General features: G+C 38.1%; 1 protein-coding gene across 3 annotated transcripts in view; it reads left to right on the top strand.

The window, feature by feature from the left end:
* CADM2 (cell adhesion molecule 2) overlaps positions 1-21,925 on the top strand; it is a 573,596-nt gene that overhangs the window by 369,627 nt on the left and 182,044 nt on the right. For 2 of the 3 annotated variants that reach the window (XM_066571921.1, XM_066571919.1), the window contains exon 2: positions 4,952-4,978. The exons of the other annotated variant lie outside the window; for it this stretch is intronic. In XM_066571921.1, the coding sequence (XP_066428018.1) occupies positions 4,952-4,978 (27 nt within the window). The remainder of the gene's footprint in view (positions 1-4,951; positions 4,979-21,925) is intronic. 3 annotated transcript variants of the gene reach the window in all.

Raw genomic sequence — 21,925 nt, 5'->3', positions numbered from 1 at the left:
AATATATTATTGATATTTGAGAGCAAGGGTATATTAGGGTTTTTGAAATTTGAATCTAAGTTTTTACATTCAGGCAATGATTTTTTGAAAGATCGTTTTGACAGCACAGCTACAGCAGGATTACTTTTCTGATTTAAAAATGCCCTAAAAACATTTGTTCTGTGAAATTTAGCTGTGCCTGGCAGTTTTCCTCCCCTTTCCAGATCTCTCATAGTGGGACTCCCCTGAGATCACTGACCTTGGGTTCTTGCTGTTCTGTGATGCCCTCACTCACAGACCTTTCCCTGGTGGCCAACCCTTTTGTTTTACATATGCTGTGACCACAAGAGCCTTGAAAGAATACAATACTGTTTAACCTTGCTAGAGAAAATAGAGGAGATTTATTTCTCTGCCTTACCTAGAAATCTAGTAGCTCTGTCATGCCTTTCAACCTGACTTCTGAAAATTTGGTCTTTGTTCCTACTGTAGTGGTTTTGGTTCACTAATTTGAGATTTCCCAGCCAATGCCCCAATTAATGTGGTGGGTTCAGTGCTGGCTAAACACCAGTGCACCCACTAGAATCTATTTACTCATTTCCTGGTGTGAGATAGGATTGGGAGTAAGGCAAAGCAGGCTGAAAACTTTAAAAGGGGATAGGAAAGTTTATTAACAGTACCTAAAAGAAAGAATAATAAGAATCAGAATAAAACCTTTAGAACACCTCTCCTCCCCTCTTACAACCTTTTCTTTCCCACTAACAGTGTACAGAAACAATTCAGTCCTCCCCTCTACAACCTTTTCTTTCCCACTAACAGTGTACAGAAACAATTCTAGAATAGTCTTTTTTCAGCTCACTGAAGGAGAGGAGTTCCTCTTGTCAGTTTATGGAGATTGCTCCACAGGGAAACAGTTCTCTTATGGTTTCAATTTCCACAAATAACAGCTGCCCGGGTATCTGCAATCATGAAGTCCCTCCCATCTTTCACGGTTTTTGCACAGCTGTGTTTATGGGCCATGTAAAGTTATGGGGTACTATTTTAAAGACGAGCTGTTCAAGAGCAAAGGTTTTCTTTACCTTTCTCTGAGATCATCTTCATCTCTGAGAACAGAGATCTTCTTCTCTCCTTGGGGGCAGAAGGGTCTTCATCACTCTCTCTCTCTGGTCAAACTTCTCATGAAATCACAGCTGCTTCAATATCTGTTACTTTAGCATAGAGGCCTTTGCTCATATCTACAATTGGAACATTTAAGTCTTCCCATACTTTTAACCAGTTTCAGGGAAAAAGAGTCTAATGGATCAATTGCATTCTTCTCCATTGCTTTCCTAGAGAATTTCAGCCCCAAAATCAAGGCATCTCCTCCTATCTGGACTTGAGCCTTTCTTCACTGACCTTGGTGTCTTCATGTTGTTCTTCTACATGTTCTCACTCTGTCCTTTTCTCTCAACAGAGGGAGGACTGAAGGTCTGCAAATCTTATCTGTGCACTAAAAGAGTTAATGTCTTGCCTGGGGCCTGCAGATTGTTATGTCTGAGATGGGAGCAGGGCCAGCCTTGTAACCTCCTCTCAGGCAGGAAGGAAAAGAGAGCTTCCTAGGATTTTTTCATCTTGAACATAGAGGCACGTCCAGCTTTCTCAGTGGTTTAACAGATTGTCAATTCTCAAAGCTAATTACTGATTGGTTTTTTGTCAGACACAAAGGAAACTGCGAGCACCTTCTCTTAGAAAGTCACTTCCATGAATGGCTCCAATGCATAAGCAGCACACCTGCTTTGTTTCTCTTTCTTCTCCGGTCTTTAAAAATTTTCCTTAAGTTCTAAAAAGGTGACAGTTCACAGTTTTCTGCAGTATGCCTTCCTGTCCAGAAAAATTTTCCTGACAGGGTCACTAAATGGAAGTGCCCTTATAAATGTTCTTTTTTTTACAGGTATCCCTGAACATAGGGAAATATCAGATGGCATTCCTTTTTATCCATTTATTGATTGGCTTCTTAACTTAGACCAAGAAAGTATTCCAGACATATACAGCAGATTTTAGGTTATGCCCAAAAATAATTACTGGCCAGTCTTAAACAATTTGATTTGTATTACAGAAGTCTCAAATCAGTGTCCTGAGATAGTAACATATACATATCCTACTTTAAGGTGAGGTAGACTCACTGCCTTGAAGAGTTTTTTCTTCTGTCAGGAAGCAAGGAAGCCTAGGTCAGAAGAAAGACAATGTATTATGTGAAATGTGGATAAGTCAACTGACTTGCTGAAGATTTAAAGCAAAAGTGGATTCTTTGACTGTAATGTTATTTTTTTTGAAGTCTACAGTCTTTTGTCACTGACATGGGGTATAAAAAGCTGAGTTTTCCCATATCTGATGCTCCAGCCAAAATCTCAACTTCTCAGCTTCCGTCTGCTAAATTTCAGTCTTGATGATGCTCATTCAAAACATTTGTCTATGCTTGTCTTCTATGGCTTTTCATGTAATAACAAGGGGTAGGTAAAATTTTTCAAACATAATGTATATAGGTTGAAAATTGTCTTCTTTTTACAGAGTGACAAGGTGAGTAAAAAGGGAAGAGAGGAAAATTCTTTCAGCTTTGAAAAAAAGAAAAACTTACCTCAGTGATATCTATGAAAGGGAATTTTCCTTCATGCTAAGTATCAGAAAGATGGAAACAGCTGTAGCTAGTTGCCTTCTGTAGGCAGAATTATATTTTGTAAGACCATTTTCAGCTAATTTGGTTGTTGTGCAGTTTGAACTTTATGAATTGACTTGTAATTGGACCATGCTGTCAATGGGAAAATTTACAAGTATTGAACATGACATTTTTGAGAAGGTTACTGTCATCTAGTCCTCTATTAGTGGGTTTGCAGAGAGTTATAATTGGCCTAACAAGCTTAGTAACCTGTCCTACTTCCAATTATAATGTACAATCTCATTTAATACTTTTCTTTATTTACTGATAGGTAATAATTCTCTGTCTAGTGCATGTGCTTCAAAATAAAGTTGTCTCATCATGGAATGTGTGGGTTCTTTTAATATGCATGCATATGTGTGTCCATAAACATAAATTATACCAATTACATATGCATATAACAGTGTGTATATATATTCTGAAGAGTTTAAGTACATATATTTTTAATATATGTATTTATTTATACACATATTTTTTTTATTCTATTTAATTAAGTACAAAGTCTCCTGTTGCTTTTAAATTTCTGGTGGGGACAGGGAGATAGTGTTTTCTCCAGACCTTTATTAAGTTTATATGATTATTCTGGCTAGAAGTGATAATACATTCAGGTAGATGTAATTCTCAGGACTGGAAAAAAAAGGGGGAAGTGTAATAAAATGAACAGGTTGATGAACTCAGTGCATTCATTATCAACTAAGATTTGCATGAAGGAGAAACTGTTCACTTCTTATAAAATTAGAATGGCATCATTAATTTTGTTTATTACACAAGCAATATTTAGCTCGTGTAAGATTTACGGGCAGTTTGCAGGTGAATATGTCTTGTTAAACAGCCCTATGGAAAAAGCTCTGCAAAAGCATCTGCACTCATTGTACCTCCCCAAAGCAGAATTTTTTGTGTTGTTTTCACTGCAAGGAGAATGTTGACAAGTCACAATGGTGAACTTGGAAGTAAAGGAGGGACCAGTGAAAAACTTGAAAAATAAAAGCAGCTAGGGAATCGATATTTTGATGCATTCATAAACCTAAAAGTTTCAGGTTTTCAACAATTTCTTCATATATGGCAGCTTGGTCTTCACTGCTATGCACTCCTTGCTTATTTTAGTAAAGACTGACTGGCGAGACACCAGACCAAAAACAAAAAAAAGTCAATCAAGCAAATAAAGATTGCCTTTTAGATATGAACAAGAGAAGCAAAGCCACCAGCAAAGGGTTTGGTCTTTCTCTTCTTTCATGTCTTTTGGTCTCAAGCATAGCTGCCTTTGAATTGTCAATGTAGTTGTGCCCTACAAAAAGGGCCAACAGAAGAGAAATATTTACATATTTTGTTTTTTTTTTTTTTCATGGAGAGGCTCTTAATTGAATGCCTTCTCAGAGTGTGCTTGAGAATTTAGAGAGGTTTGGATGGCATCTTTTTGAGTAATTTAATTAATTCCATTAACAGAGTGATTCTATTCCAACTTTGGATTCTGAGTAATATTTTATTTCAACAACATTCTTCTTGAGCCTCAGAAAACAATGGTTCTGTTTATTTTGGTGATGATGTGGTTGTTAGTGAAACATTTTAAGCTACAATGTTTGTTTTTGTTACCCTGCTGGACATGAAATACTACCAGCATGAAACTGTGTGGATTCAGGATACTCAAGGAAGGCTGTAGTGTCTCTCCCTATTTCTGTGAGTTTGAACATTGGTTACTGTTGGTTAAAATATCATCTGTTCTTTTTGGTTTGCATGTTCCATTAGGGTGCAAGAACAATCTGAAGTTACAGGTTTCAATGAAGAAAAATAGTGATTGTATAGCAGATTGTAAATCATTGGAGTATCTGCAGATTAACTGATGCTTATTTGCATTACCTGCACAGAAAAATGATGTATCAAGTAATAGGAGCAAGGGGATGACATAAGATTTAGGTTCTTCAGAATGTACTTTTGGGAAGCCAAATTGTGCTTTAAGTTTTGGAATTCACTAATGTGTGTGCATGTATTCTCACCTACTTGTGACTAATGATCTGTGATTTTTCTGCAAATCTCACTGTGCTTTTTTGAGTGTGTATTCTGGTGTGTTTTCCAACTTCTCAATGCAGGGTTTCTGACAGAATCATAGATCTGAACTCTCTCACAGCACAGCAGTGTCTCTAATAAATAGGTCAAATAATCTTAGAAACGGTGTTTGTTAGCCTTGAATCGATAGTGATGAAGTTTCTCTGTGTTCTTGCTTGCTCAAACTTCTGTCTAATCTATCTTTGTTCTCTTCTTCTTGTGCAATCTTTTCCTTGCTTCCAGTGGCTGCTACAAAGAACAAAGCTAGAGGTGAGTTTCTGCCTGCACCCTTCAATTTGCATTGCATGGTTCTGCAGCCCACGCATTTTCTCCCAAGGTTGTTTCTGCTTCTCCAAACAAAGAAAAATATCTTTAGGTCCTATGGTATGCCAGATTAGTTCTTTACAATTTTGAATTTACACCTAAATGCATTGTTTATCAATCAGCACTGCTCATGCTGTATTTTGTTAATTGCTTTAATTTGGGAAGTTTTCAGGAAAAAAGATAAAACTAAGTGCATTGTAGTTAGATTTCTGACTTTCATTATAGTAATGTAGGGATATTGATGGCATTTTAATCAAAATGAAGATATTGCATAAAAATGCTCATAAATATGTAAATGTAATTTATATTTTTTATCTCTAGTCATAGTCATAAATATCTGAACAGAGAACAATGAACTCCTAAGTGTCTCCTAAGCATTTTCTGTCTTTTCACACTAGTATAAATGATCATCACTGTTCCTGATAGCATAGCAATATACAGAAAGATATATACTATGATATCTGCAGAGATTTATGGCTTCAGAGCAGCAAGGTGATTGCCACAAATCAGTGTGACAAAGAGGGAAACCTTTCAGAACTAATCATGTAAGGTCAGCAGTGCTGTAAACCATTTCCTGAATTTCAACGAAGCAGTGATGTAGCAAATGTAACCTGAGGGGTGTATTTTGACTTACAGAGTCACATGAATCAATGGATACATGTTTATATATACAGATGAATGTGCATTTATACATATGAACGTATATTTGCATGGAAAAAACATGAGAACATGTATTTTAATATCATTTTTATATTATTTCTGGTAGATAAATTTGAGTTGTCTGATAATTAAACATCAGATTTTAAGGCAAAAATCTCTGCTAGTTTAGATGTATTTTGGAAGCCAAGATTCACAAGGCTTGCAAAGTTCAGTTCCATACATTGCTTAGCTTGAGGTCATAGAACAATAATAATAATAATCAAAGAAAATAAACCCAGTTGGGAGTGTTTATGCATTAGAAATAATTAAACCACTAATTAAAATACAGCTCAGGTTTGTATTTTTGTTTTAAACCCTTGCATGGCTTTTTGTAAGATCTTTTTCTCAGAAACTTTGCATGCATTGGGTGACATGAATGAGGGGAGTGAACAAAATCAAGTTCATCTATTTGCCTATGCATGCTTTAAAATTTGCTTTACTCCTTTCTGTACTGTTATGTATTCAGCTGTGGTGCTGTGTAACAGCGGGTCAAGACTTTGAGACCTTCATAATTAACGAAAAAAGCCCAAACTAAGGCAACATCCACAGAAGGGACTTTTCAGCACAAATGAACACAATCTCATCAGTATTCAGTGATTAGCTGATACTCCCATATATTGCCATTAAAACAGAAATTGCCCTGGAGGCACAGGAATTGTAGGATGACTCAGAATTACTCATGGGTACCACTCATCTGTGAGCATTAACACACACTTATTTCAGAAGTGCACATGCATATTGAATGCATAGTTGAAACTCTATATCCTGAAAGAGGTTTGACACTGTGATCTGCGTTATCTTTGGCGATCTCTTGCTCAGCTGCACAGTGCCTTCAAGAAGTCCTCGGCTTTTCCTTTGGAGCTGAACAGCCCTGGGATGAAAGCACCCAATATCCACAAGGAATTCAGTCCTGCAATAGCTCTGTCTTTTACCAAAAGCATAGGACCTATTTTATGATCTCCTGTGGTGGAAGACATGAAGTAGAGGATGCCTTACTGCTTTTCTCATTACTCTGTCTAAGCAGTAAAGAAAGGTCTGTTCCTCCTTTTCAAGTCTCACACTTAACTGGAAACCAGTTCTCTAATATGGCACTGGAAACATCAATTCAGAACTGAGAGAATTCTCAGGAGGAGTTTCTCTTTTGGCACTTATAATATGAAATACAGCAGTCCTTTATGTCTTTGCTCTTATGTATGAGTCTTCATCTTTCCTTTCCGAAAGTCTGGAATTTGTGCTGCCATTTTCAGCAAGGCACAGTTGATCTCATGCCTACCCTAAGATCTGAGAGTTCCAGAGCACATTAGTAAATGATATTCTGTGGGAACACCTGTCTGTTGTTTGTGCATTGTTAGCATGGGAAAACTCCTGCTGGTCTCCACTTCCCTCCCCCTCCTTGTGGCATTGTCTGTAAGCTGAACAACAGAGCCTTTGCTCTCAAACATTGAATTCAATGCTATTTCCTGAAGTATTTTCTCAGTCTTTGTCAAAGACTGCTTGTATTAAGTGCTGTAAAGCAGCTGTTGAACTCTCTACTTTAGCCTTGCTTTGAGGCACTCAGAATCAATCTAGGTTGAAAGGTCATCTGGTCTGCAGGTCATTTGGACTGAGCTACCCTGTAAGTAAAACCCACTTAAATCTGTTTGCTCACAGCCTTCCAGTCAAATTGAAGTATCTCAAGGATTTGACAGCTCCAGGATAGATTTACACTATGATTGCTTGATTTTACCATGGTTTTCTTTCTTTTGATGACCTAGAAGAAGCTGCATGGAGTTTTTTTGTGGTAAATACTTAGATTTTGCACAGGCCAGATCTTCTTAAAATATTGGAATGGTCTGCCTGGGGAGATTGTGGAGTCATCATCCCTGGATGTGTTTAAAAAAAGACTGGATGTGTCACTCGGTGCCATGGCTTAGTTGAGGTGTCAGGGAACAGGTTGGACTAGATGACCTTGAAGGTCTCTTCCAACCTTGTCATTCTGTGATTTCCTTGGACTCCTGGGCAGATGCTGCCACAGGATACTTATGGGCAGAATACTTAGGACATTGCCAAGAAGCCTAGTTCAGAAGGGTTTGAAAGGGTGAGGAGGGGGAAAAATGAAACATGAAAAAGGATTTATGGCACTTCATTATGTGAAGCAGAAACTGAAAATGCCACCTGAAAATCTCAGGCTATCAGAGGTTTTTTCAGTGCATGAATATTTTAAGGACCATTTCTTAATGCACCAGATGAGATTTGTTTAACTTGATCTCCATAAATGAACATTTCCTCTAGCAGAGCACCTGTTTGAAGACTGCCTTGACCTCTTAAGCAGTGCTTTTGTGACAATTTTGAGACAATATTCTTGCAGATCTCTTCTGGCAGCCTTTAACAATGGTTTCCATCCTGGATGGTCTTACCAAATCTGCTAATGATGTGTGAATTTTCAGCCAGCAAGTGGAAGAAAGGGCCAAGTGTCTTCATTCAAATGTAATTAGTTGAGAAATTGAGTTCTGTGCTCCTCATTTTCACTTCTTTGATACACTCCCATTTCTGGCCGATGAGCATGACCCAAGATGAAGACAAGGACTTAGATCTGTTTTACAGAATAACTCTCTATTTCCAATTCTTTCAATTTAACCCAGGCCTCATAAGGCCTGTACTGCTGGATGGTCCACCCTTATCTCCAAAACAGAGAAAAGTATAGCAAATCCCATTCCCTGTTCCTAAACCTAAATGGGATTTTTAAGTGTTTTCCTCGAGGTGAATGTTTGCTTGTGCATAATCTGTGGCTTGTCTCATGTTTCATTGTTCTCCACAATGTACAGATGGTTGATCCTTCTGTACAACGCCCTCACGTCGAACTGCTCTCCACACCACAAGGCATGTTGTTCCTGGTTTGGTCATAATGATCTTCTTGCTTGTGAATTCCACAAAGACGGCAATTCCATTCACAGGGACCGTATGTGGAGAGCGTTCGGTCAGCTGGAGCAGCTCACAGAACGGAATCCAGCTGTAGCAGTCATCCATGACTGCTGCGTCTTTGTCTTCCCTGTTACAGCTGTCCCGCCATTCACCGCGGGCCCTGTGGAACTGTGACCCCTCCTGGGAGGCAGCCCAACGGCTCTTGCCTCCCTCTGGTGGGCCAATCAGCACACAGACTTCAGTTTTGAAATTGCGCGGTTGCTGGCCAATCAGGAGTCTCAGATCTCTGAGGCCACGCCCCCACTTGACATAGGCCTCAGCGAACTCTCGCGTGATTTCGTCAATTTTAGTTCCGGCCTTCATGGCGGCAACAGCTCCCATGAGGCAGCTCCGGTGCCCTCAGCCCACAGGGACCCCCACCCGGCAAAACACGTCATGTTCTTTGCTGCAGTACTGCTCATTGTCTTCATGGGACCCACGGGCAACTTCCAGGTGAGCTCAGCAACACTTTTTCAGCGCTGTCAGTCTCTCTTTCTTCTTCAGGTGCACATAGCCTTGAGGCTATGAGGAAGTGCACATCATAGCCTCGTTTCTGGCTGGGAGGAAGTGCGCTCTGAGGGCTTCAAGACTCTTCACGGCCTGGTAGTCTGCTTTGGTGGGCTTATTTACAGAAAAAACCCACTCACATGAGGGGTGGGGCATGGCACGAGACGCCTTTGGCAATGGGACACCCGTGGTGGACACGCGGCCTTTGGATTTCGGCATTATGCCTCTGTCCCAAAGTGTGCCATGTCCCGAAGTGAACAACAAACAGTACTGCAGCAAAGAAAGTGACGTGTTTTGCCAGTGTTTAATAGCAGTGGCATCTGTTATCAAAAAGTTATTGTCAGATCTGTCCCAAACCTCCTGTAGTTAGGCAATTGGCTTTTAACCCTTCAGAGTGTAAATCAGAGTTTCTGATAATTTTGATTGTGGGGTTTGTTGTTGTTGTTTTGTTGTTTTGTTTTGTTTTTTTCTTTGGTGGCACTTTTCATTGTTGTTGAGGAGGATGACTATGGCAACTTTTTATAAAGAAAAAAAGAATATAAAGGCCAACTTCTATTGCAGGAGGGGAAAGAAAGCCCTCCAGAAAGATCTATCATCTGCTTGTTTACAAATACAACATTTCTTTCTCTTCCTAAGTCTCCTCTGGGCCCCAGATTAGAAATGGTGACATTTCCAAGAAGATTCCTAAGTCACCAAGAAGAGACTTCTTGCAGAGGGAAAGTTGTGATTGCTTTAATTTTGCAGGATTCACGCTGTCCAGTCTTTTTTAAAAACCTGTTGGATTGGTAGCTATTTCTGACATGCTTCTTTCTCCCATGTTAGCTGTGTATGAAGCTCTATTTTTAATTTTTTTCTCAGGGGAAGTCCCATTCATATCATAGTGCCACTGCTTCTCACATAGCAGAGTTCTGCTGTAGTACCAACACAATGCTATATTGTCTCTCAAAAACTGGCATGAAATCTGTACTTCTGATGGTTCTAGGGAATGTCTTCTCAATGGGAGATAGCATCAAACTATTTTTTCTATTTTAGTATTACAGATTTAAGTACTGTAAGTGCCTTGAACTCCTTCTCACTTGCCTCATAACTTGGGTATAACAGGACTATTTTCTGTAGCCCGGTCGACATCCAGAGGATTTTTCAGTTGTCTTTTTCTTGAGTTTCATTGCATCTGTATCCCAAAGAAACTCTCTTTATTTTTGAGAACCATGGAAAAGCATTTTTGTTCTTTCAGTCATTTCTTCTACAAATGAAGAAGTATATTGTTTCTGCCTTACTTTTAAAAGAAGAGACTGATTCTCTTTCAGAAACATAAGATTAAATTTAGCTTTAACAATGCTACTTAAGGCTTACATCTCAGTCTGTAATATAAATCATCATAGCAGTTGATGCACTGTCTAAAAGCATCTTATCCAGGAGGCAAAGATCACTCTGGACTTTATTCACTTGATTTACTTTGTTTGTTCTCATTATGTCAATGAAATTGGTATCAGCTTATTTGAAGCTTAAGTCAGGAGGGATCATGTGAAGAGTGTTGAACCAACATACTCTGTTACTGCCTGGATAGTTGTGCAATTACTCACGTTGTCTTTTAGTTAAGAATCAATTTTTTTCACTGGACTTCAACAGATCTTCATCATTGGTCATGTTCTTCCCAGCCATCTTTGATTTTCTCACATAATACGATAAAATTTATTGTGCATATTCTACATAAGTATATTTGTAAATATGTGGGTAAAGAATAGGTTTCATTCATACCAGAGTTTTGACTGAAAACCATGCAAACCAGGAGAAATTGTGTTGGCCAGAATTAGTCAGCACAGTTGCAAGGCCTACAGGGTCTGAACCCACCACTTTAAGTCCTCTCTTTAGTACATGTAATTAGCCAAGGATATTTCTCATTCAACAAATTATCATAGAATTAAGTCAGTAACACAGCAGCTGTCCATGTAAGGAGCAGGATGAAATAAATGTACACAAAGAGACTAAAAAAAATACTATTTTTCTTACTTGCATTATCTTCACAAAGTTCTCAGCTATTCAGTTACTGACATTAATAAGGAATTAGCTTTGCTGGTGCTTTTTTTTTCCCCTTTTTTTCCTTTTTTTTTTTTTGGTTGAGGAATGGCTAACTCAGGGTATCATCTGCAAAAATGACACTCTGCAACATATGATGGCAAAAGTTGCAAACAAGTGGAAGTGTATAGATGTTGAAAGTGTGAATCCAATATAGAGCCTGGGGAAACTCCATAAATCAGTAGTTTGGAGGAGCATTTATTTATGGTTATAAGCTTTCACCCCTGAGACATGTAGAAATAAAAACCTGTCATATTCCACCTTTCCTACAAGGTCATTACAAAAAGCTTGCCTAGACTGTTGTAGTAGCATAGCAGGATTTGAAACCTGATTGAAATTTTTTCAGATATTCTAGTGCTATTGAAGTAGAGGAGCTCTGCTTTGTAAAATCTTATGATGTTTTCATTCAAAGTACAGTTTTGACTTCTAAAGGTAGAATTTTCATATGTCACTTAAAGGTATTAAAAGCACCTTTAGTTTTTGTAAGTGATTGTACTTTCAGAGAGAATAACAAAGCCAATCTAGCCTTTATAACCATTCCTTTACTGTCTCTTTGGTATTTCCTCCCCTGTAGTTTAGTCACTGCTTCTAGCTCATAAAGCCTGTGCTTTCCTCTGAGGATTAATTTCTGTCCACAGGTTAAACTTGTGAGCCTGAAACATAAGGATTTCAAGTTTTCTTCCATGATTTCTTATGGATGTTAAGGGTCAGAGTTTTATTATATTCAGCATTTCTGATGAGGAAGAAAGTGGTGATGTAGAACCAAATTTCATGCTTGTCTTTGAAGACACTCCACAGACAAACAAAAAGCCAGAAAAGTTTGGAAGTGAAAAAGTTTTGAAATGGCCATGTTAAGAGTGCAGAAGGACTGTGAAGGTTTAAATTTAAAATTGTGTTGGGTCTTGTTGAATGTTTTTTTTTGTTTTATATCCTCTTAAATGCAAAATTCATGTTAGATCAAGACACTAGATTATTTCATGGTTTGGTTTTCCATTAGATAATGGAAGACATTATAATTTTGTCTCAAAAAATCATGAAAATCTACTTAAGTATGTCATATGTATACTATTTGTCCTTGAAGATTTGGGAGAGAAAGCAGTTGCCTGAGTTCTGGAGATCTTTTTAGAAAACTCACGAAATACCTTCCTGTCCTTTTTTCTTCCTTACAAACTCCAGCAGTGATCCTCAGGGAGAAAAGCTGGAATCATAATGATGATAATAGTTCTTAACAAAGTTGCTGACTGTTGTTTACTCTTTGTAATTATTTTTGGGAAATACTTGGCCCTTACATCTGTAAGATCTTTCCAATATTGAGAGTGCTGACGTTTCCACATGATGTCATGTGTATGCAGTCAAAATTCTCACCATTGTAGTTCTGTCAGAATTTTTTTGCCATTCAAGTTCCCAAATCCTGCTACATAATAAGGAGACCAAAAAAACATGAATTATTTTTTCATTTTTTACATGGAGCAGCTCTGGAAGCAGCACTTTGACAAGCCTACGTGTCCTCTTACAGCTTTTAATGCATTTTATTCTGTTTTCCAGAACAGATGCAAAAAACTCAGTATTAACAGTTGTGATCATATAACACTCACTAAAGTTGCAGGCTATTATGTAATAGAGTTGCTCTAACAGTACAGAAATAGCAAAGGAAGGTTCAAAGCCCCCCCAAAATGAGATTTGTAGGGGCAGGCTATTGCTGTCAACGTGTCCTTTTTATTTGAGAGGCATCTACACTGAGCCAATGTGTCAGTCATTTATTGGCTAAATGTTTTTATCAGTCAGTGCAGAAGAATGTGGGTTGGAATAAGGACATAATAATGTCTGTTTTCATGCTTGTGAAGTGCAACACAGCTGTGGGAGAGGGACTCTAGGGAGGATGTTCCATTCTCAGGTGGACCTGGTTATCATTGACTAAAGCATTTTGTCAGTTCTTCTTCCCCAAGTTTCAGATAGGCCACTCTTCCCTCCACAGTGGTTAATACAAATTCTGATTGCCTTTTTTTTTTCCAATTTTTCTGTGCTCATTTGGGTGTTAAGCATGTGAGACTGTCAAAAGCAGTGTATTAGGAGAGCTTGCCATACTTGAATAGAACTCTGCTGGAAATGTGGTTGCTTTATTTGCTATTTGAATGGATGTGCTGCTGTAAATCTGGTCATGGTTTTGAGCATTGAGCCCTAATGATTCTCGGCAAAGAATTTCCAAAGGCAGCACATTGCATTTCAGACACATATTGCTGTGTGCTGGCTCAGTTAAGTAATTTGTCAGATTCTAGTCAGACAAAACACTTTGCTTCAGGGTCTAGACTGTTGATTTAGGCACAATCTAAAAGGATATAGTGAGTTCCCAAGATGCTTTCATCATATTTTCTACGTCCTGTGGAATTGTTGGGCATGAGTGCCTAATATCTGGCAGTTGGTTGGAGCTGCTGCTCTGAGGCAGATTGTCAACTTCTTTGGCCTAAATATCTAAATTTCTCAACTTCTATTGAAGTTTGGGGTTTTTTTTCAAAATTTCATATAGAGAAAAGGAATAATAATAATTATATCAGATAATAATACTGAAATACAGGAGAAAAAATAACAGTTCATGTACAGGTTAAACCCATGGTCACTGGTTTTTATTTTTCTGAAAATATAGACACTTTTAAAAATACAGGCTTTTCCTTCAGGCTTGGTTTTGTTCAGTGTGCTTTTATACAAAAGGAAGTGAAAAAGTGTTTTAAGTATAAGGAATTTTTTTTTCTTAAAATTCCTCTTTTGAAAACCAGAGGGCTTATAATGATTCTCCACATTAGGTCAGATCTCAAGATTTGTTCCTTAAATCTCTGTATGGGATCAGATCTTCAGAGAACTTGTTTTACTTTAGTGGTCAGTGAAACACACGGTGTTTAAATGGCTGAGGATTTACCATCACTGCTACCATTTGTGGTTTTATGTTAATTCTATCTTGGTTTCTTAGATGAAGCATAAAGGCCTAAATCAGCTAAGACTTTTTCATGTGTGCTGTTATAGTTTCATAGGGATCTCTAGTTCTTTGTAAGTAAGCATTATGCTCAGCATTCCTCTGGGATTCTTTCATGGGCTAAAGACTTCAAGGTTTTCCTCACATTTTAATTATGGGCTGCATAAAAAGGAAAGGTAGTGGAGAACACTTGAGCAGTGTACTTTGGAGGGATTTTTGTTCCTGTGCTGTTCATACACTACTATTTAAAAAAATCTGCTGTGATTAGAGATGGTCGTGGGATGATTTATGCTGGCCCATTGACCACAAGGTCTGATGGATCATTAGAGATAAAGGAGAGAGAAATACTCAATGTTTGTTTACCATGCACCTTCAATTGTTGATTCTGAATTAACATCCTCACCCTGTTGCAGAAAAGCCAACTCCTTCTCTGTTAAGCTGATACGGTGAAGTTGATCTCTTATAAAAACTAGCTGGCAACTTCACATTGTCTTTATGCATCTTCTCAGCTCCTGTAAAAGGACCAGAGCTCTGTTTGGAGTATCACAAATAATTGCAAATTTCAGAAGAAACCTCTGCTGTTTATGTTTTGGAAGCTGTGGCTGGCTCCCAGGAAGCTAAAAAGATGAATTTGTTCTTCACAGATTGCTGCAACTCCAAGTATGTCAGTACTAGCACCCCAGGAAAGAAAAGAAACTCAGCTTTTTCTTTCTAGGATCCTGATTCTGTGAATCTATGATTTTATGAAATCAGATCTAGAAGCTAAATAGATAAACAACATGTAGTAATTAAAAAAAAAAATTGAATCTTTTATTTTCTGTACATATTGGATCTTTTCATTTGTTATTTTAGCATTCATGGGCTCCTTAGAGGCCTACTAGCTAAAAGTCATGATTCCAACTTAGTCTTCTAAGTTTAAAAATATTATACAAATCTTTAAAACACTGTAACTTGAGAAAAATTATTCAAAGAGAAATAAGCAAGAGAGTGAAGGAGTTAGAAATAAAATTGAGTGTAGCTGTCAGGAGGGAGAGAAACACTGGAAAGAAGGCCATGGAAAGGAATAGTGCAGTTGGCCTTTGCAGCAGCCAGCAGTGGAGATTGTTCCTAGGCTTTTCAGGTCCCCATGTATCACATTGAAATCACTGCCAGTTTGCAAAAATCTGGTTTTAAGGATGCAAACAGAGGTAAGGCTATAAACTCCTGATTTATGTCAGTACCTATGCACAGAGAACACATCCACCTGGTTTCCCACAGACTCACTCTTCTTTTGCTAATTGGTACTGGGAATACTGCAGTCCTTTTTTTCTTCTGTGAGGGGTGACTCTCCTATTTTTTTGTTTTTTCAAGTAGTCATTCTTATTTCTATATGCATATGTTATATGTGCTGTGTGTGGTGTATCAGGAGAAAAAAAGCTTTTTTTTTTCAGTTGATGAAGAAACAATTTACATAACTAAGTTTTTCAAGGTAGAAAAACTTTTTGTGCTTTTTGTGTAGTTTCCCTTTTCTTTCAAAAGGCCTGTCATTGGAAATCCCTTTGTTTCGTTACTTAATTTCCTTCAGAAGTAGCTGTTTTCATTTGTCTTGGGGAGCAGTATTTATTTTGTTTATTCATCATTGATTTCTGGAACTGTAAAGTGTGTCAGCTAATGCTTTCCAAATAGAAGCTAAGAAATGAAGGGAGAATATCAATCCCTGCATTAATGTCCATTTGCATTTTAGGAATTTAGAAGTGTCTAACACTAATGAGCTGATAATTCAGTGTTCTTTTCAGAGAATGTTATGTACAGAAATGAATAGAATGAATGGGCTTCCCTACTATGGTTGGGCTCCTCTTACAGAATTCAATTTTTGTAATGATTATTGTAATGGACTACCCATCCCAATCTGACAATAAATATTCCCCAGAAGGCAGACAAGTAAAAATGGTTTTCCATAGCAGACATAGTAGAATTCCTCTGATCTTCGGCTTTTCCACTCTTCAAAAACCCAGGAGGAAAAGTAGGCCTTGGAGCTCTGTTGAGAGCTCCAAGTTTCTGGTGTTTGGGACACCAGCAGTTATCAAGGTCCAGTATTTCTCCCTAAAACCTCATCTAAACCTACTCCCTTTGATTTGAAGCCATTCCCCTTTATCTTATCTCTACATGCTCTTGTAAATAGTCTTCCTTTATTCACCTGCCATCTTGATCTGATCTAAATATATTCCAAAATATATCCATTCATTTGTCTAGGTAAGTGACAGTTTAAAATAGTGACAACTATTTTAATAACTTTACATTTTTAAAAATAAATTCTGCTTTCTTTAGTGCTTCTGTGAAGAGCAAAGTGTTATTTCCTGTCACAATTACTCTAAGGAAGATGTCATATCAGTGATTTTGGCTGTAAAGCTGTCAGTTTTTCCTGAAAACTGTTCACATGTTTCCCAAAAGATGTGAGTTTGGTTGAGTTCTTGAAGTACAGTATTCAAGCCCTTTGGCTATTTCTAAAATGCAAGTTCAACATGAACAGCTGTGGAGGTATTCTTGATCATCAAGACCAATCTCTGTAGGTATCACATATTTCCTTGTCTGTTTTCATTCTTCTGAAAAGCAGAGGATTTGCTGGTTTTTCTTTAGTGTTGGTTGGTTGGTTTGATTTCTGTTTGTCCCCCTCCTCAGCTGGTAATTTCATTAGGGAAACTCTGAACCTTTCCTTTACAAGGACAGGTGTATTCTTCTAATTTCCAGAAGCAGCATATTCACATAATTTTTCTTTTGTCAAGATTATCTTTAATTATAAGCATCTTCCTGCATGTCATTTTTTTATCGCTGTGAATAATACACATCTATAATTTTTTTCTCCCAGTCGTTTTTGGTAGACAGACAGATATTTTTCAGTCTCTTCTGTTTCTAGGATGATATTTTTCCAGTGTGTCATGATGTAAATTGCCTGCTGTTGACTGAAGTGAGCAGAAAATTCTCCAGTGTTTTACCTGGGATTCACTGCATCTTTTCTATCCAGCCTTCCCACATCTACCAGAAATACTTCAACTGTCTTATAACTGCTTCCCTTGAAGCTGCTCCATCTTGGTCATTCATACTCATCCAGTGATAAATTAGAAAATGTGTCTTCTTCTTGCTCAGTTGTTCTCAGCTAATGAGATTCTAGGGTATAGCTGAAGTTTCAATTTTTAATCCCCAAGTGCATGGGGATTTTTTCTCATTTCTATTACTGCAGTCCTAAAGGTTGTCCAGCGCTTTCTGTGAGATCTATCAGCCCTCTTCTGTATGAATGATACTTTGAGATTTCGCCTATTCCTGGTCATTTGCAGGGAACAAATTCACTTATTCTTCCCAGTCTACACAAGGTGACTTGCTTGTGGATTTGTTAGCTGGGGTTTTTTGGTGAAGACATGGATGTTTAGCAATTGTAATGCTGCTAAGTGGTGGTAAAAAGGCAAGCAGCGAGATAGAAAAAAACCCAAAACAATAACAACAAAAAATTTCTGATCTCACATAAATTATGCCTATACTACATAGATAATAATTTCCTGATAGGTGTTTTTTTTGTATTTTTTTACCATAAATTTTTTCTTGTCGTGTTTTCCTGAACTTTTTAGTCATGTCGTTATTTAATCTGTGTCCTAAGTACATAAAATAATTGTGGTCTGTGCCAGCAGAATTGTATTTGGACTAGCTATGTATCCTTAAAAGACTTTATTGGACATTTCCTGGTTTTTGCACCATTTTGTGTTTAATTCCTGAAGTGCCTTATGTCTGTCTTCCAGAGCATTCCAGTGTGCTACAGATATTGTAAATCCTAGTCCATGGTTCCTGTTTACTTGTTGGTCACATTCTCTAGCTTATCAGTACCTCATTGATACACTTTAAAATTATTATATATCTTTTTCTCTTTTTCTTTTTTTTTTTTTCCTTTTCTTTTTATCCCCCTAGGCACTCATGGCATTATTTGATATTATAAAAGCTTTCCCTTGGGAATTCTTGGTATTCAGGCATGCTCCCTGTTTTTGCAGTGATCCATGACAGCCAGGCAATGATTTTTTTTTTTTTTTTTCCCTTTTTGAATATGTGCAGCATCACTCAGTACCAGACTTGCTGCTCCTGCAGAGGCACAACTTGTTACTCTGTCAGCAGCTTGGGGAGCTCAACACCTGTTCCAGTGACCAGCAGAGATTAACATTTTCTATGTCAGGTCATTTACTTGGCTTGTCAGAGTGCAAGATTATGGCTGAAAGGGTATATTGACCTGAAAACATAAGTTTATGAATTTGTGGAACAAAGCTGCAAAAGTATGAGGCATAATATAATTTTGAGTTGCAATAAATCTAACAGAGTCTATCTTGCCTTCCTCATTGGCAATAAAGGAATCTGTTATGATCCTGACATAGCATTTCTTCTGATTGGACTGGCTTTAAGATGCTTTCTCCATGCTTAGGGCACAAAAGAGGTCTTTTAATGTCTTAGAATTTCACTAGTTGGATGTGTCTTTTCTAATATCTCAAGTTACTTCCTAGGAAAACAGTTTCTGTACCTTGCTGGGTTTTTTTTCATGAGATAGGGTTGTCCGAACCCTTTCCTGGAATCTGGTCAAAGCCTCCTACAGAAAAGAGGGCAAAACAAGAGTTTGATGTCCATGAGGCCAGTGCAAAGGGTGATGGCAGGAAGGAGCTCCTGAAAGGAGTAAGATGGCACTGAATTAAGTGGGAAATGATTTTTAATTAAACACTTGCAGAAATTTTGCAGAGCAGTTAAACTAAACCATATTTCTACTGCCCAGCTTGCATAGTGATTTGAATTTCAGAATTTCTTCTGGTAAACCATCCCATAGTCTCCCACTGCCAAGGATTTTTCTGTCTTTTTTTTTTTTTTTCTTTTCCATTTTCAGTGTTCTGTCACTTGTGTCATTCAAGTATTAGGGCCTTGTGGCTAAAGACGTCTCTGTAATGGAACTTGCTGGGTTGTTCATGGCAAATTATTTTACAAACACGTTGTTTCCCTGTTTCTCTCTGTCTTGTTTCCCTGAGTGTGTGATGTGAACTTGTATTACACACAAATTGTGTATCCTAGGGGATCATAATAGAAAACCACAAATCACCAGTCAGTCTGAAACATTTTTGCAGCCATGCTTAAGATGTGTGTGGGACAAGTGGGGATTCTTAGAGGAGGAACTGCTGTGCTGGAGGAGAGATCTGGGCTGGTGACAGGAGGATGCCAAGACAAGGCTTCTCGACTTGTGCCTTGTGATTGAAATTAGCCATTTAGACTTAAAACCTGTTGAGCTTTGTGTTTCAGCCATTGCTGTTCCCTTATCTACAGTATGGCAGTGACTAGGCTGTTGGATGCCTTACAGTGTGTAGCCTGAAAGTTCACTAAAATAGGCTTGCTTTTTTTGCCTAAATCAGTGTGAAACTAAGCAGAATTTTTTTGGCTCTTGAACTCTGTGAGCCTCCAAAATGCACAGATGCTGCCTTAGATACCTTTAGATTCATTCTTGAACAGGAGAGACTGGCAGCTGAGACATATTTAGGCAGCCCAGGAAGCCTAGAAATTTGATATGAAACAGAAGCTGAAGAGAATCAGTACCTTCAATTTATTTTATTTTCCATTGGTTTAAATTTTCTATCAAAAAGTAATGATCACAGTGTTTTCTAGTGGGGATTGACATCTATTTTTCTAAGAATAAAGGGCAAAAATGACATTTGGATTCCAGAAGAAATGTCATATAGCTGTGTCAAAGAAAGTATCTGGGACTCTAATGACCTACTTTCCTGTTAAGTCTCTAGGCCATTGCTGAAGTTAGGAGCATAGGGAAAATACATTTCATCTTCAAAGACTTCAAGATGAGGTTTGTAACTTTCTTAAAGAGAAAAAAAATGAATCCTCTCTCCTGAATTGAGACAGATAAAGTTTCAGCCCAAGATGGATATTTGTCCCTGAAGATTTGAAGATTTCAACCACCTGCTTTAAATGAGAAGTTAAAAAAAATGCACTGTGTTAAACTAGTGTATTCACTTTGAAAAGAAGGTGAAAATTATATACTTTTACTTCTCTATAGGTCTAAATAAATAGAAAAGGCTTTGGGTAACACAAATAGCACAAGGACTGAAAAATACTCTCATATATCCATGGGTCCTAAGGGTAGTGACAGATGAAGCAGCTAAGTCATTATATTTTAGAAGTTGTGGCAGGGTGGTGAAGTTCCCACTGGCTGCAGAAAAAGGAAATATAACCCTCATTTTTAGAAAAAAAGGAAAGATCTATGAGACTTTAATCTGGAAGAGGGTAGTTTTAGATTACATGTTAGGAGGAAATTCTTTACTGTCAGAGAGAAGCTGAGCATGTTCCATCCCTGGAAGTGTTCAAGCCCAGGCTGGATGGGGCTTTGAGCAACCTGGTCACATGGAAGGTGTCCTGCCTGTGGCAGGGTTGTTGGAACCAGGTGATCCTTAAGGTTCCTTCCAACCCTTACCACATGGTATGATTCTATGATATTTGAATTGGAATCAGAACCGCTTTTGAGTATTTGGGGGAAAAATACACTTCATATTTTCCTGACATATCATATTAAGGCAGGTTGAGTATCAAGTGTATTTCACCATACTTTTAGCTGAATCTGATGACTTCCCTACAGACTTTGATCCCTCTGTCTTAGGAAACAATAAAGTGCTCACAACCACAAATCCACATGTGTATCAGGTAACCAAGCAGGCTCACAATGACCCTGCATGTGGGGGTTTCAGGTGGGTTTCCCATCTTCTGGAATGAGCCACATGACAGACTGCTGTGTCCTTATGTGCTTCCAATTTGGCTGGGAAAACCTGCCCTTGGTTTTGATTGTGCCTGCTAAAAATCCCTGCTCTCACTCCTTGTGGAGTTCAGTGAGGCAACCAGAGGGAGAGGCTAACTTAGGTGTTGAATCAGAAATAGTACAGCAAGGGCATAGCTGTGCATCAAAGGCACATGGATAGAAGAGGAGCAGATGGCTTCTGGATCTCGCTGCCTCAGAGCTGGGAAGAGCTGCTGCATTGTGCCTCATTGGGCCACAGAGATATTCCCCATACTTCACTACTATTTCAGATTCTTTGGAGCCTTTACTATAAATTAACCTTTTCTGAAGCCATCCTTATTTTGAAAGAAGCAAAAGAAGCAAAAGGGGTTTTTTTGGCAATTACCTGTCCATGATAGAGGAAATATCAAATTGACATAGCATGCTGGATCTTGAATTCTCAAATGCCTTTTTTTCTTCATGAAATTTTGTGCATCACTGCAATCAGTACTTCAAAGCTTTATGTAGCTGCATCACTTGAGGAAGGGCTGTGTGGTGAGGAGCAGGTAGATGAGTAGAAAAAAAATGGAAGGAGGTGGAGAAGACAATTTTTATTAGTTTTTCAATATATTCATTTTTGTGTTAGTGGCAATTACTCTTCACAAAATATTGGGCCTGAGTAAAAGGAAAAAAGGTAATATTTTTGTCTCCCACTTATTCAATGCTTCTCAAGCCCTTCTGTACCTGAACTCCAGCACCTTAGCACAGTTGTGTTGGAGCTTCCTGCATAATTCATCATAAAAGAACATGAGGCATTCAGCAGTCAGTGCTCATTCAGAGATGTTCTGCATTACTAGCAGCACTGGTAAAAATGCCTGCTCCATACATAATTTATGGTTCTCAGCAGAGATAGTTTTATGCTTCATAATAGGCTAGCTTT

This window comes from Molothrus aeneus, chromosome 2 (genome assembly GCF_037042795.1).
Source record: "Molothrus aeneus isolate 106 chromosome 2, BPBGC_Maene_1.0, whole genome shotgun sequence".
NCBI classification, from domain to species: domain Eukaryota; kingdom Metazoa; phylum Chordata; class Aves; order Passeriformes; family Icteridae; genus Molothrus; species Molothrus aeneus.
The sequence above is the reverse complement of the archived record's forward strand: the minus strand, read 5'-3'. Positions and strand labels throughout refer to the sequence as shown.